Below are 15636 nucleotides of genomic sequence, written 5' to 3' on the forward strand. Positions count from 1 at the left end.
ATTTTGAAACCAGGCCACTATTTGAAAGCTTTTTTTTTTTCTCTCCTAAAGTAACAGAAAAATACCTTAATAAAATGAATGTGTTCTTTTAATCAATTAAAAGCAAAGTTTATTGGGGGATTTGCTTGAGTTCATGTGGCATGAAAGTAGCAAAGCCAGAGTGTCTACCCAAGTCTGATGGTCTTTGAAACCTTTGACCATAGGGTTATGTTCCCTGCAGGGTTGTAGGGGTTATTGAGGTTTTTAATCCGGGAGGAATACACAAGCAAAAAGCTGAGGGAACGTTGGTCTGGGGCCAGTTTAGAAGTTAATGCAGGGAGGAGAATGCCAGCCCAGGACCCCAGGAGTGAGCAGGTGGGGACGAAGGTTAGGGAGCCGATGGAGGGGGAGGAAGGTGAGACTTCCTGGAGAGAGAGAGTGAGTGTGTGTGTGTGTGTAGTTGCTCAGTCATGTCCGTCTCTTTGCAATCCCATGAACTGTAGCTTGCCGACGTTCTCAGTCCATGGAATTCTCCAGGCAAGAATACTGGAGGGGGTTGCCACTGGGGATCTTCCTATCCCAGGGATCAAACCCGGGTCTCTGGCATCAGGGGGACAAAGGCAGAGTTGATGATGAGGGTGGATTTTCAGAGCTGGTTGCTACAGGCAGGGCTAGGGAGAAACAGCAGGATGGGGCTCTGAGCACGCTGGATTTGAAACCAGACAGCAGCCCAGTAGCAGGCAGCGTTAGGACCTCGGAGCCTGACTCGGGTTTACACTCCCGCTGTCCCCTTCACTAGCCTCTGTAACCACCAACTGTTTACTTAACCTCTCTGAGTCTCCATCTTTTCTCTGGTCGGATTCAGAGCAAATGATCCCTACTTGGCAGAATGCGGAGGATATTAAATAGGGAAAACTAAAGGGACAAACAAGGTGCTTGGCAGACAGTCAGCATCTGGTCAGAAGTGGCTTGAAATTTGGGGCTCCAGGCTGGTGTCATGTGTTGGGCCCCCCTGAGCTGAAGCAGAAATGGTCCTGGAGCTAGGACTGGGGGGAGGACTGGTGTCTGACTCTCATTCATTGGATTAATTTTTATTGAATTCCCACTGTGTACTGGGCCTTGGAGACAAGGTGTGGAGAGGCTGGAGGGAAAACTCACTCATAGCCCGAGGTGGAGCCCACTGAGCAGCCGAGAGCGGGAAGCACTCTGTCTTTCTTTGGCTCCGTGTCCCAGCGCAGAGCCTGGCGCACAGGAGGTGTGCGGGAAACGTTGGATGGGGTCGCGGAGGCGAAGATGCCATGGTCCTTCTCTGAACACATCAACACTGGAGCAGAGGGGAGACAAAAAGACTGAATTTATTACCACTTTCTATTCTGGAAACTCTCTGGTTGCAGGTGAGAGGTTAAAGAAAAGACAGGAAACTGGGGACCAGGGTTTTGGTTCTTGGGCTCATCACCACATCTTCTTTTCCTCTCTTTTTCTTCCAAATCCGTGTTTGGCTCACCTTTTCCAAACCCTGCTTTAAAAAGCGCTGGAAAACACCCCAGGGGTGACCATGTGCCATCAGCATAGACGGATGCCGGGAAGAAGGAAGAGGGGCCAGAAATAATTGGTGTTACAGGGCTGCCCTTCAAGACCACAGTGGGCTGTGACCCTGGGCAGCCCCCTCTGGTCACCCATCAATGAATGTAGAAAAAGCACCAAACCCTCTGAGTTTAAAAGTACCCCAGCTGACCCTGCAGCAGCTTCCTGGGCAACCCCTTCTGGTCTTGTGACATATTTATGTTTATTGGAAGGCTAGTTTTTTCTTCTTCTATTTTTTCATCCTTTCATTAAAAAATACATTCTTCCATTACCAAGTAAAATCACCTTCTTGTCCTGAAAATCCCAGCAATATATTATTCCTTTATCAGTAGGCTAGTTTTCTTATTTATTGATAATGATATTTACACTAAGGCAATGTAAGAGTACATGCTTAAGGTAACAAACGTAATGATGTAGAAGTATAACAGGAAAATTAATGGAACAGTGCCTTCACATCTCATCTTTCCCCCAGTTTCACCTGCATCCAGGCCTCTGAAATGGCTTTTGTTTTCTAGATAAGGAGACCCTCGGGAACTTCACAGACCCACCCCTCAAAGCCCTTGTTCGGTTGAGGGAGGTGGCCCTTTCTAGTGACAGGGTCATGGGCTAAGGATCCGGATTGGATGGTTGGTTCTGCCATTGATTTGCTGTGTGACCCTCAGGCATTCACGTAACCTCTTTGAGTCTCTTGCTGTGTGACCCTCAAGCACCCACATAACCTCTCTGAGCCTCAGTGACCTCCTTCCTGGGCTATCCAGGAGGAAAATTGGGATCTGGACTCTGAAGAGCCCCTGACATGAGTCAGTGTCCTGCAGACAGCCCAGGTGACTGTGTTGTGTGGTGGTCTTGGCAGGTCGGGGACCAGATTCTGGAGGTGAATGGGCGGAGCTTTCTCAACATCCTGCATGATGAGGCAGTCAGGCTGCTCAAGTCATCCCAGCATCTCATCCTGACCGTGAAGGACGTCGGGCGGCTGCCCCACGCCCGCACCACCGTGGACGAGACCAAGTGGATCGCTAGTTCCCGGATTGGGGATGCTGCCGCCAGCTGCCCAGGGTGCGGCCGAGCTGCTCTCTCATCTGAGCCCCAGGACCCCCAGGGCCCTCAGGGCCGTTCCTGAAAGCCAGTAACAGCCCCTTCCATCCCTGCACATGCTCTGTGCCCCGATCTGTGAAGACTGCCCCGGTTCCCTGAGCCTGAAGTCCCACCCCAGGGTCCCTCCCGTGTGCGGGGCCTGACCGTGGGCACATCCCCTTTGCTCTTCTGGCCTCAGTTTTCCTTGGAAAGCTGAGCCGCAGCATCCAGTCCTCTCGCTCTGTACTTGCCGTTTAGCAAATCTCGTAACTTCCTTTTTGGCCCTTAGTTGCTTTGTCTGAAAAGTGGGACTCCTAACTGCAGCCCCCATTCCAGATGTGTGAAAGAGGATCCCATGAGTGACTTGCATGAAAGGGTCTTGGGAGTCATAACGTGAGATACAGTTGCCAGGTGGCTGCATAGCTGCTAATAATGTGTCACCTTTGGATTTCCATTTGAAGTCTCAAACCAGCCAGTAGCCCCCAAGCCAAACACACCCAGAGCATCTATTTCTCCCTTTTTTCATCCCCTCCTTTCTTTCTTCCTTCCCAGTACAATAATTTTAAAAAATTAGTTACCAACATTTAAAAAGACATCAGTTTTCCCATGGGGGCGGGGGCGGGACACCTGGATTTCTGGCTGCTTCTTGAAAATCAGGGATTCTGGAAGCTTGAGACCACATTTTTTAAAAAATGGAAACAGACTGGAAGACAGCTGTACCCGCAAGTTGTTTCTTAACATCTGCAGTTGACCCTGTCCTCACCCTCCCTAGACTGGCCTGACCCCGAGTCCACATGGCAGTTATTATTTAGTCTCTTCTCTGCGTGTTACCTGACCGGCCCTATAGGGCATGAAACAGCAGACCACCTTGCCTGGTTTTAGAAGTACCATCCACATGGTTGGACAGGAGTTCAGAAACTGCCCATCTGTCCCGGGCCTGATATTCCCTGGAGTGGCCCCAGTGAGCGCAGCCCGTGGTTCTCCCAAAACTTCCTTCCTCTCGCTGCAAAGCAGCCATTCCCTGGCCTGTGACTGAACTGCTCAGACATCAGGCTGAACGTGCTTCTCTTTCTTCATAGGTTTCCCGGGGATCTCACAGGAGAAGGGACCAACAAGGTAGGCTGCTCTCTGTCTGCGGGTATCTTTGACTTCTTCGCTGGTTCCCAAGTGGGGAGCTCTGGGCCCAGCAGGGTGGGCAGCCAACTGACTGCCTGAGTAGACTCTTTCCCACACACGTGGGAAGGTTCCAGGCCGCCAGGTTCCAGGCACCACCCTGGACCCCGGAGTTAGCGGCACGAACAGCACAAATCAGGTCCCCACTCTGGTGGGGGTTACACCCAATAAAGGAGACACACATCAAAGCAAAGCAAACCTGCATGCATATGTCATCATCAAAGATGTTCAGTGCCTTCCAGGAAAGGTGCCAGGTCTTAGGAGAGAGAATGGCAGATGTTTAGGTGCAGGGAGGGCAGCGGGAGAGGGCGAAGGCTCTGTAAGGTGGCAACTCAGCGTCTGGGCTGTAAGTTGAACATGAAGTGAAGGTTAGTGAGATCAGAGTCAGGGCAGGAGCTGGAAGGGAGGATGCAGTCAGAAGGCACAGCAGGTGCCAGGGTCCTGGGGCAGGCGCCACGTGTGGCTTGTGGGTGGGATTGTTAGATCCCACAGGACTTAGTGAGCCGTGGAAGAGGTTTATCTGCTAAGCTGAAACGATGGGGTGCCATTGAAGGGCTTCACCAGGGGGGCAACGTGAGATCTATACTTTCATAGATGAATAGATCAATAGGTCAATTCAGCAGATGTGTAGGCGACAGGGAGAGGCAGCGGGGACAAGCAGGGAGACCGGGGGGCCTCCTAGACACGGTTGATGGTGGTGGAGGCCATGCTGGGAGGTGTGGGTGTGTGCAGGTCTGAGCCACGTTTCAGAAATAGCATTACTGTTATCCCCAATGTACTCAGAGAGGAGAGACGGCAACCTGACCAGTAAAATGGGAAGCGTAACAATACTGCTTGACCCTGAATGGTGAGGGGGCTCTGATGAGATGACACGTGTAAAAGTGCCATGTGAGCCAGACAAGCACTTTGCAGCTGCAGGAGACCCAGTGCCTGAGAACGTCCGGGACACCTGCGGCTTTACCTGTGGCCAGAGACCGCAGAGGGACCCACCCCACTGGTCTGCGGGGTGGTAGCTGGCTCATCTTCCAGAGCAGACCTGCACCCCCGGGGCCTCTGTCTCGCTGTCTTTCAGCTGGGGTTTTACAAGGGGCCAGCCGGCTCCCAGGTGACCCTGAGCAGCCTGGGGAACCAGACGCGGGTGCTGCTGGAGGAGCAGGCGCGGCACCTGCTGACCGAGCAGGAGCGTGCCACCCTGGCCTACTACCTGGAGGAGTACCGCGGCGGCAGCGTGTCCGTGGAGGCCCTAGTCATGGCCCTGTTCGAGCTGCTCAACACCCATGCCAAGGTGAGCCGCGCCTCCTCGGGCAAGGCGGGGCTGGAGGGGCCTGGCTTCAGCTCCCGGGGGTTCTGCATCCTTCCCTGCCTCCCTCTGAACCCCACTCCTTTACTGAGAACCCACAAGGAGTCAGACCCAAACTGAAGCCTGGGCAGAGACTGGTGACTGAGACAGCCCCCACCCCCACCCCCGAAGCCCTCAGACTCTGAAGGGAATAGTCCACGTTCCTTGTACTTGGGGTCCCAATGTAGCAGCTTATTATGCTGGGTGTACATTTAGAATCGTCTGGATAGCTCTTAAAAAGCAATTCCCCAGGCCACGCCCCAGGCTGGCTAACTCCACATGTTTCACAAGACCCCAAGTGACCAAACCGTGCTACCCTCTTTGAGAACGCTGCTCTAGTGGAAGAGCCTGTTTGAGGTTCAAAAGCTGCACCAAGGAAGAAGTGATTAAATCCACTGGGAGTGGTTACCTTTGGGAAGACCTAACAGAGGGAAGTCAGTTTGGAGAGAAGGAGGGGGAAGGGACAGCCAAGGGCTTTCTGCTTAGGGACTTGGAGCTGGACGTGAAGGGTGAGATGTTAGGGAAGAAAAAGTGAGTGGGGAGCAGGGGTCGATGATGCTGGTCCCGGTATCTAGGTGTTTGGAATTTGTCCTAGGACAGTGAGGAGCCTCGGAGGGTTAAGGAGGGGAAGGCAGTGGCCAAGTTTGCATGAAGGTTGTTTGGGGCAGCAAGGGTTTCCCAGGTAGCGTTAGTGGTAAAGAACCCACCTGCCAATGTAGCAAGAGATGTGGGTTCGATCCCTGAGTGGAGAAGCTCCTTTGGAGGAGGGCATGGCAACCCACTCCAGTGTTCATGCCTGGAGAATCCCATGGACAGAGGAGCCTGGTGGGCCACAGTCCATTGAGTCGGACACGACTAAAGCAACTTAGCACGCTCACCTGCATTTGGGGTGGCAGAGGGCTGTCCCGCCTGCGGGTGGAGCTCCCTGCCGAGTGCCCGGCTTGTCCCGGCCTCCAGTTCTCGCTCCTCTCCGAGGTGAGAGGCACCATCTCCCCCCAAGACCTGGACCGCTTCGACCACCTGGTGCTGAGACGGGAGATCGAGTCCATGAAGGCGCGGCAGCCCCCGGGTCCTGCAGGCGGGGACACCTACTCCACGGTCTCCTATAGCGACACGGGCTCGTCCACAGGCAGCCACGGCACCTCCACCACCGTCAGCTCGGCCAGGGTGAGCAGCCCCTGCCCCATGCCTGACCTCATAGCCAGCAAGGGAGTTAAGACCCGTCTGGGTTCGAATCCAGCCCTGGGAGTCTGCTGGGACTCGACTCCTGGCCAGCTCGGGGCCTTGCCTTTCATAGTCTCGGTTTCTTCACCTGTGAAAATCTCCTGATTGCTAGGAGCCTCCTGTGTGCCAGGCATGGGCTCTCGGACACAATGGAACAAGACGGATTGACCCTGCCTCGGGGGTTCACAGGCTGTGGGATGGGATGCAGTGGGTGGGCTGGGGAAGAAAGGCCAAAAAACGCAGGTAGTGAGACAAATGGGCTTCTTGGTAGCTCAGATGGTAAAGAATCTCCCTTCAGTGCAGGAGACCCAGGTTCAATCCCCTGGAGAAGGGAATGGCAACCCACTCCAGTATTCTTGCCTGGAGAGTTCCCTGGATGGAGTAGCCTGCTGGGCTACAGTCCATGGGGTCAAAAAGAGTCGGACACGACTGAGTGACTAACCCTTTTTCTTAACGAGGCAAATAGAACCAGTAGTGGGAGGATCCCATGAGACTGATCACGTTGGTGGTCTCCTTCATGGTGGTGGTCGTGGTGACTGGGATCTTCCCTGAGACACCGCCTCCTGATTCTCTGGAGCCCCAGAGCCCAGTCTGACTTTCTCCCAGACTCACCAGCCCCCAGAAAGGCATCTGGACCGCCTCAGGGTGGGGCTCTGCCCCCAGGATGCTCAGAGGCAGATGAACCCTGGGAGGCCTTGGGGAGGAAAGGACAGAGGAAGTGCCTCATTATCCATCGCAGGACACAGCCAGTTACTGAGACTGATGCAATGGGAAAAGTCAGAGCTGGAGGTCAGGAGAGCCGGCTCCGCTCGGTCCTCTGCTTTCCTGCCGGTCGGTCATTCAGCACCTCTCTCCTGTGGAAGGGGAGGAGGAAGACGAGTTCTTTAACCACTGTTACTCCCAGACACTGAACTGGGAGCTCTCACGGGTGGAATCTCTATTAGACAGTTTTGGTTGTCCTCTTGGAGGAGGAGGAAGTCAGAGGATGTGATGATGTCCACCTGCAGACACAGGTGGTCAGTGGGCACAAGTGTGCTTAGCCACCAGGGGACAGCCCCGCAGCATGCCCGCTTTGGGCTTCAGCTCCCAATGTGGCTTTTTTTTTTTTTTTTTTAAGCTCTGGGGATCTGAGCTTCTGGGGAAACTTTTGTTCCTCTACCTCCTGTCCTACCATCCCACGTCACCTTCATCCCCCCGAGTCCTCATCCTTCCTGGGGTGGCTAGGAAGCTGTCGCCCATTCCTCCAGGCTCTGGATGAGGCTGCAGACCTCATCCAGGAGGTCTGTCCTCCACCTGGGGCTGCGTGTTTGGCTCTGATGTGGCACACACGGGTGACGAACTGGCTTCAGGCTGCGGACCCCTGGCCTGAGGGTTCATTTCTCGCTGCGTCCAGCTCCACTGAGATGGGCTTAAGTATGTCCATGTGGGGCTTCAGGAGCCACAAATCACTGCTCTGAAACTTGGGGGGTTGCATACTGTAATTCTGGGATGATCCCTGTAGAATCGGGGATGAGCAATCCAGTGGGTGGGATGGAGATGTGTTCTAGCCTGGGAGGTAAGGAGTTTAGGTTTAAGCCCAGCTTCTCTGGGCCTTGGTTACCCTGTGGGTAGGATGACCTGAGGTCGTTGGTGACTCTGGCCACAGTAGCCCGAGGCCCCGAGGGCAGGCCAGGCTGCAGGACTTGGAGGTGTATCCCCAGGAAGGACTCAGGGCAAGGGTTCCAGCCCCAGCTTAGTGCCTGGGTCTCTCCTGTACCGGGAAGGCACTGTCCCTGGCCATCTGAGGCCCCGCTGTGGCAGTGGACCTGGCCTTGTCAAAGACGCCGTCCCTCCAGATTGGAACACCCTGGGAAAGGCACAGCTCAGAAAGGCTACAGGATGATTTTGAGCAGGGAGGTTGTAGGACAGATGGAAAGGGTCTCCCAGCTTCTGAAATGTGAATAACTATGAGTCTGAGTAGACTCCGGGAGTTGGTGATGGACAGGGAGGCCTGGTGTGCTGCGATTCATGGGTTGCAAAGAGTCGGACACGACTGAGCTACTGAACTGACTGATGAGTCTGAGACCCCCTGGAAGCACAGGTGCATCAGGTCAGGACTGACCCAGGTCAGTACTGACCAAGGTCAGGGCGAGCTCCGGGAGGTGGGTGCTAAGAGGGACGTGCAGGCAGGAGAGGTGGTGTGGAAAGGCACCCCCCTCCACAGCGCCTGGCACTCCCTCCCTGCACTGGGAGCACTGCAATGCTCCTTTCCCCAGCTTGTCAGAAGAGTAAAGGATGAGTAACCTCCCAGACAATGCTGCCCACACCCCGAAGGCAGAAGAAGCCTCTGTTCTTCCCCATGTTTCCCAGCCTGGCTGGGGTAACCACCCTGTATCCGGGGCCTTGCAGGCACTTGAGGTCTTCTGGAAAGCACAGGGCTGACGTTCTGCCACTGCCCCTTCAAATGTCATCCTTTGCTGGGCACCTTCCACACGCACGGCCCTGGGCTCCTGTTGACAGGCGCTGAGGTTCTCTGCTAACACAGGGCCTGGGCTTCCCCGGAGTCCAGGTCTTCTCTGATGGAGGCTTCCAAACAAGATACTTCTTCAGGCTCTGACTTTCAGCCACAGATGTGACCTTGGGCAAGTCACTTCCCTTTGCTTGGCTTCAGTTTTCCCATCTGCCAAGTGGGAATAACGATCCTAGCTTCAACTGCTGGAGACTCCCAGGGTTGCCCCCAGGGGGCATGACCATTTCCTGACCGCCCTTCTCAAGGAAAGTATCCTTCCTTGGTTTCCTTCTAGGAAGCAGTTAGAATGAAGCCATGCTGACTGTCCCTGTGGGGTCTGCCTCATCCCTCCTTTATTCCTACCCAAAGCAGTCCCCATGAAGAGAAAAGGAGTTGGGCAGTTTTTGTTTGTTTTGCCTTTGTGTGTGTGTGTGTGTGTGTGTGTGTGTGTGTGTGTTTGGGAAGGGGTTTGCTGTGCCCGCTCCATCCCTTATGTTTATTTGATGTATTTTTCTTTTTGCCTTTTGCCCACCTTTCCTCCCCAGGAGCGGCTGCTGTGGCTTATAGACCTGATGGAGGTACCATCCTTCTTGCCGAGTGGGGCTGTGGGACTCCTTTAGCTGGGGTGGGAGCGGGGGGCTGTGGCCCTTGCCCTCACCGCTGTGCACCACACCCAGCCCCGCGGGGAGACCAGGTTCTTCTGGGTGCTCTCTGTCTCTCCTGTTTGCCAGTCCATCAGGCTTTCCAGGCTCTGCAGTGAGAATGCCCTCAGTTCAAATCCCAGCTCTGCCAGTTCCTTGCTGTGTGACCTCAGGAAACGGTTTCGCCTCTCTGAGCTCAGTTTTATAAGATGAGGATGGCAGTTCTCTGCTGTGGAACTGTCAAGAGACCTCTTGGCCTTTGCCTGTGCCACACAGTCTGTCTGTCTGGAATGTTCTTTCCACTTCATATGGCGTGGCTATCTCTTGTGTGTGCTTCAGCCCTTAGCTCACATGCCTCCTCTTCCAAGCAGACTTCCCTGATCTTCTCAAGGGGGGTGACTTTGAGTCTCTGGATCCTTCAGCCCCCTGGGCTTCCTGCTATTATGGCTCCTGTGTCATTATAATTTAATAATATGTTCCCCCCCAAAAATATAATATGTTCCAGCCTGGTCAGTTACCCCCCTTGACCATGGGGTGCTTGAGGGCACAATTGTGTTTGGAGTCACCATTGATTCCCTAATGCTCTCCATAGAGCCTGGTCCACATTAGTAATTTGGGCCTTTCTTAATAATATTGGTAGCTGGCATATGTCAAGAGTCTCCATGGCACGGTGATAATGCTTTCCAAGTATATCTTCTTTGATCCTCTTGGTAACTAGATGTGGCAAGTACTACCATGATTTCTATTTTACAGAGAAGAAAACTGAGGCTCAGGGAGAAGTGACTTGCTCGAGATTGCTCAGCTAGCGGATGGTAGAGTTTGGATTCCAACCCAGGCCTGCTTACCTCTGAGCTGGTGCTGTTAACACTGCACTCTGATTGTGATTCTTCCCTGAAGGAGCTCAACCAGATCCTTGTTAAGCATCATCTATCTATCTATCGATCGATCCATCTATCTATTTCTACCCTCTTCCTCCTTATCTTCCTTTTGTTCTGCTAGCAAATTTCGATTGAGTGATTGCTGCATGCTGTGTACAGTTTCAGGTGCTGGGAATACACTGGCGAACAACAAAGAAATCCTTTCTATTACGGGATTTAGATAGAGCAGGAGTGATAGACTAAACCAGATAAAGAACTGAAATACACGGTATGTTAAGTGGTGAAAAGTGCTAAGGAGAAAATAGGAAACAGGAAAGGGGCGTGGTCAGGAAGTGACACCCAAGTAGGACCTGGAAGAGGTAAGGAAGCTGGTCCTGCCCTCAGCTGGGGGAAGAGCATTTCCAGTGGGGGGAACAGCAGGTGCAAAGGCTTTGAGGTGGTGCCCCGAGTGTCTGAGCAAAGTCCAGGAAGCCACGAGGCTGGAGCCGTGAGGGGAAGGGCAGTGGCAGGTTAGTGCTGTGGACTTGGAGATTGTGTCTGAGTGAGATGGGAGCTGTTGGCAAGTTGGAACAGGGGCCGACATGGTCTGACTGGTCTGCCTTAGTTGCACCTAGATGCCACTGGTTGTTGAGAGTGGACGAGTGTGGGTTTGAACCAAAAACAGGTTCATTCTCAGGCAGCTTCTGGGGAGGTTGTGCAGCCTGAGCTGCTAAGACACGTGATAACAGGCTCTGCAGGGGTCAGCTCTTCCTGCTGCCTGGTCAACCCTGGCCTCAGTGTCTCTTGGGAACCCCCTCCCTCCACACACACACACAGGTCTCAGGCTAGACGCCCCACGCTGCCTGCATGCGGGGCCACAGGACACACACCTCCTCCTGGAAGCCCCTCTGTGTGGGAATGCAGGGCACTAGACCCATCCTGGAAGTCAGGAGCCCACACCCCTTCCTCTGCCCTGTCCCTACCATCCACCATGCCGGTGCCCTCGGGAAAGCCCCTCACCCACCACCGGCCTGTCGTCCCATCAGTAAAACCCAGGCAGGCTCCCAAGCCTCCTCCAACCCTGAGAGTCCTCTCTGTCGAGAGATTCTAGAAAATATTCCAGGGGAAGCACGGCAGGGAATGGCCGCCCTGTGTTCCCACTACTTTTCTGTTTCTGAACAAGGGTTGCATCATTCCTCCTAAGGAACCTCTTCCTAAGGGGTCAAAATGACACTTACTTATTCCCTGCTAAGTGCCCGGCCCTAAGCCCACAACACCACCATGTATGAGTGAGTTTTTGCTGCAGAGATGCTGAGTAACAAACAACCCCCACAATCTAGATGGACATCAACTCAAAACATTTCTTGCTCACATACAAAAATTCTTTCCCCTGGGGAGCACACGTGTTTTTCACATCTCCATTAAAATGCCCACCCTGTTGCTTTAAACTCTTCCTGAGTGCTTTCTTCGGCACACAGAGAGAGCTGGTGGGGTCCACCGGCAGGGACCTCAGCTTTCTCCTGTCTGTGTCCCAAGTGCCAGCCCAGGGCCTGGGACAAGGTGGAGGCCAAGGAAATGTGAAGCAGAGACTGGAATGAAACCTCATTCCCTGGTGACTCAGGATCATCTTCTCCCTTTCCAGCCTGCTGAACAGTTACCTCCTCCGTCACAGGAAACTGCCCTCTGCTCTGGTGCTCAGACGGCAGGGTGGCAGGCAGCTGGCTCTTGTGACCCAGATGCCCCAGACGGATGCCCCAGTTGGAGCCAGTTCCCATTTCGCCCGGAGTCCCTGGGTCGTGCTGCACGGGTTATCCATCCCAGGTTCAACACGGCTCATTCTGCAGCCGTTTTCCCTCAAACCAGACACAATCGATCAGAGGAAATCAGATGCAGCCTCCCGCTTCAACAAATTGTGTTTAGTTTCCATTTGTCTAATAGAGAGTCAGCCCTGGGAGTTTTCTGCCGCCTCCAGACAGGATCATCACCCTCCATAAAGATGTAGGCCAGGAGAGCTTTGTAAAAGAAGAAAGGGCTGCATGACATTTCTTGAATTCCTCATCTGGTGCAGGCAGGTCTGAGGCAGAGGGGTTTAAATGCATAGGCTCTGGACTCTCACAAGCCAGGGTTGACTCTTCCAACTGGTAGCTGTGTCACCTTGGGCAGGTAACTTAAGCTTTTGAAGCCTCAGTTTCTGCATCTGTACAATGGGCTAATAAGACCAGCCATCTGTGGGTTGCTGTGGAGATCAAGTGAGATCCAGGGTGGGCTTACAGGTGTGGAATACTCGGGAGTCGGTTCTGTTGATACTCTAAAGGCCAGCAGGGACTTCCCTAGTGGTCCAGGGGCTAAGACTCCAAGCTCCCAATGCAGCAGTCATGGGTTTGACTCCTGGTCAGAGAACTAGATCCCACATTGCTGCAACTAAGAGTTGCATGCTGCAAGTCAAGATCCCACATGCCTCAACTAAGACCCAGCTCAGCGAAAGAAAAGAAGGAAGGAAATTAAGGCTGGCAAAGGGCACTGCAGAGGACTGCACAGGAAAAGGGGTTGAGAGGCCAAGGCCAACGTCGTGCCACCGGGTAGATGTCGTTGAGGTCGGGGTGCCGTGGAACTTGCCCTGCTGAGGTCCTTCACCAGAGCCCTTTTCTGCCCTCCAGGCCCCTCATGTGTCTAGAAAGGGGCTCTCCAGTCTTGTCAAAGGATGCTTGGGGTGGGGTCCCTGCCTCTTAAGGCCATTGCCGTCTTCCCTGAAATCAGGCCAGAAGGGGGTGCAGGCGTGGCTGTCAGCACTTGGTAGCGCCAGCCTCTTCCCCTTGGCCTCCATGCCTTCCTGCTCATCTGGGGCCAGAGGAGGATGGGCAAGCTCCGGCCTGTTTCGGGTGCCTCCTGCTGCAGAGACCCCTGACTGTCAAAGCACCTCTTCCCAGAAAGAGGGAGCAAGTGATGAGAGGCTGACATCCCACCTACCGCATCGGCCTCTGGCCCAGCCTGGCTGGGTTAGCTCCTCTGCTGGGCAGGCCCCGCCCTAGTGGGCGAGCAGGAGGGAGCCCATCGATGGAGCCCAGTTACTCTGTTGCTCCTTATTTGTATGATATCAACTTTAAAAATATTCACAGCCTAGAAGTTGAGAGTTGTGTTTTATTTGGTGGACAGAACTGAGGACATAACATCTCAGAAAACTCAAGCAGCTGCTCCAAAGAGGCAAGGGCCAGAGAAGCCAGGATATATAGGAGTTTTTGCAACAAAAATCAGGCAGTCAGACCCTCAAGAGATTACTGTTCGTTAAAGAAAACCAGGTATCTCAAGGAATTTGATGCTTTTCTGTACATGGGAAGATGCAAGAGTCTGGGCTCACTGAAATCATTCCTTTGATATGCACCTCAGCTGTCTGGGGCCAGTATCCTGTATTTTCTCTTGCTGAGTTCCCTCAGGGCTCACAGCTCTAATGTGATGGCTTGATGGCCGCAGCATCCTCTGTTTACTGCTATGGCAGCAATGTTTTCATTCACACAGATAGGCTGTCTGTAGCGCCTATCCAAGGAAGCTGCCCCGGGCACAGACAGGGACACGGTGAGGCTGGAATTAGTCTTCTCCCTTGAGTAGAACATCCCATTCCCTTCTGAGAGGCCTCAACAATGCCCCTTACCTCCCCAGAACCATGGATTCACCAGAGGGTGTTAGTAACCCTTAGAGTGGGTGCAGCTTTGCCTCAGCCGTGTCTGAAGTAAGGACCCCTCCTCCAAGCCGGTGCATTGAGGAGCATCCTCCCCTCTGTGTGGGGACTGGGGGTGCTGGGAGCTGCTTCCAGAAAACAGAACCAAGTCCATGGAGGTCAGAGCCTGCTGAAACATGGCCAGTCCCTGCTCCCCTCGGAGCCGATTGTCTTCCCAGCTACCACCTAGGAGAGCTAGACTAAACACTGATTTAGGACTGGTGGGGAGGTGGTTCACCTTTTCTGTGCCAGGGACCCCTCTGGCAGGCTGGCAAAGCCCTGGGGACCTTTCTCAGAGTAACAGTTTTAAATGTTTAAGAAGAAAACAGGTAGAATGACAAAGGAAACATCATAAAATGCTGTCTTCAAAGATGGGAAGAAATATTGAAAGGTGTGCTTTTTTCTTAGCACGCCCCATAACAAGGTCTGATGGCGGGTCGGTAACAGCTGAAATTATGAGGCCGTGATGAGCATAAATGGGACTTTGCAGCATCTGCAATGTGATACGAAAGAGCTGTGACAGTGTCCCAGGCCCTGCTGATTCCACAAGGCTGTGTTGCCTCCACTCATAATGGAAGGAGATGCTCCATTTCAGTTAGAGGTTAATGAAAATAAAGGATGCAGGTTTTTCCCCCAGCCAAGTTCGCCGGCCTCTGACTCCTTCCTGAAGCCCTGCTTTCCAGTGCCTGTCTTGAGCACTCTTCTGGCCCTGACCTGGAGACTCTGGCTCACGCCCTCTGTCCGCTGGATGACGTCCTTCTCCTAAGAGCGCTGGGAGGGAGATGGCAAAGGGGAGAAGGAAGCATGTGCTGTGCAGGGATGAGGGACCTCCTCGTCTCAGCAGACTGTGCGCTGGCTGCCCTGGGGCCTTTCTGCTTCTGTGCTTCGGTGGCTAAACACGGTAGCAGGAGTGGGCCCGCTGCTCAAAGACCCTGTGCCGGTTCCACGGCCTCAGCCTGGTCGGTGAGTGCGGGCTCCCAGCCCTCTGTGAGTGCGGGGATCGTTCCTCTGCCTGTCCTGTCTTCTGCCCTCCCGTCCAGCATCCAGCCTTCCACCCCAGCCTGTGCTCCAAGAGGCTGGGGGATGCTCGATTGATCAGTCTCCACCCGCACGGCCAGCGCCCCAGCGTCCGCCCCTCGATCCTTTTGGATCCCCAGACCTGTCCCCTTCACTCTGGGCAGCACCCGCCCCGCCCCCCAAGAATGCCAGGACTCTCCTGCCCCCCAATGCCCACACCGTGGCTGGGCTGACAAGCTCCTCTTCGCCAGCTCCGGCAGGGCCACCGCCTCTGGCTTTTCCTCCTCTTCCTCCCCTTGTCCTCCTCTATTTGGTTTTTTCTCCCTGGTCGCCTCCCTTCTCTTGTCCCCTCTGATGCTCACTTCCCCTTCTCTGGTCTCTCTCCCACGGCCCTCTTCCGCTCAGCAGCTCCCCGCTGCGACCTTCCAGAAGCCTCTCAGGTTTCCGGAGACAGAGAGAGGAAGGTACTCTCTGCCTCGGGCCTCCGGTGCATTTGACAGGGGTTGGGGGCAGAGGTGTGGGGGAGCCTGTTGTCCAGACTTCAGAGT

The 15636-nt window shown here is 54.1% G+C and overlaps 1 protein-coding gene across 2 annotated transcripts in view; it reads left to right on the forward strand.

The window, feature by feature from the left end:
* Nucleotides 1–15636, forward strand: part of WHRN (whirlin) — an 86208-nt gene that overhangs the window by 59827 nt on the left and 10745 nt on the right. Inside the window, exons 4-8 of one of the 2 annotated variants that reach the window (XM_070459235.1) lie at nt 2417–2619; nt 3717–3753; nt 4883–5095; nt 6107–6316; nt 9407–9439. In XM_070459235.1, coding sequence (XP_070315336.1) covers nt 2417–2619; nt 3717–3753; nt 4883–5095; nt 6107–6316; nt 9407–9439 — 696 coding nt within the window. The remainder of the gene's footprint in view (nt 1–2416; nt 2620–3716; nt 3754–4882; nt 5096–6106; nt 6317–9406; nt 9440–15636) is intronic. The other variant, XM_070459236.1, reaches the window with a different exon arrangement.

Source organism: Odocoileus virginianus, chromosome 31 (genome assembly GCF_023699985.2).
Source record: "Odocoileus virginianus isolate 20LAN1187 ecotype Illinois chromosome 31, Ovbor_1.2, whole genome shotgun sequence".
Lineage (NCBI taxonomy): Eukaryota > Metazoa > Chordata > Mammalia > Artiodactyla > Cervidae > Odocoileus > Odocoileus virginianus.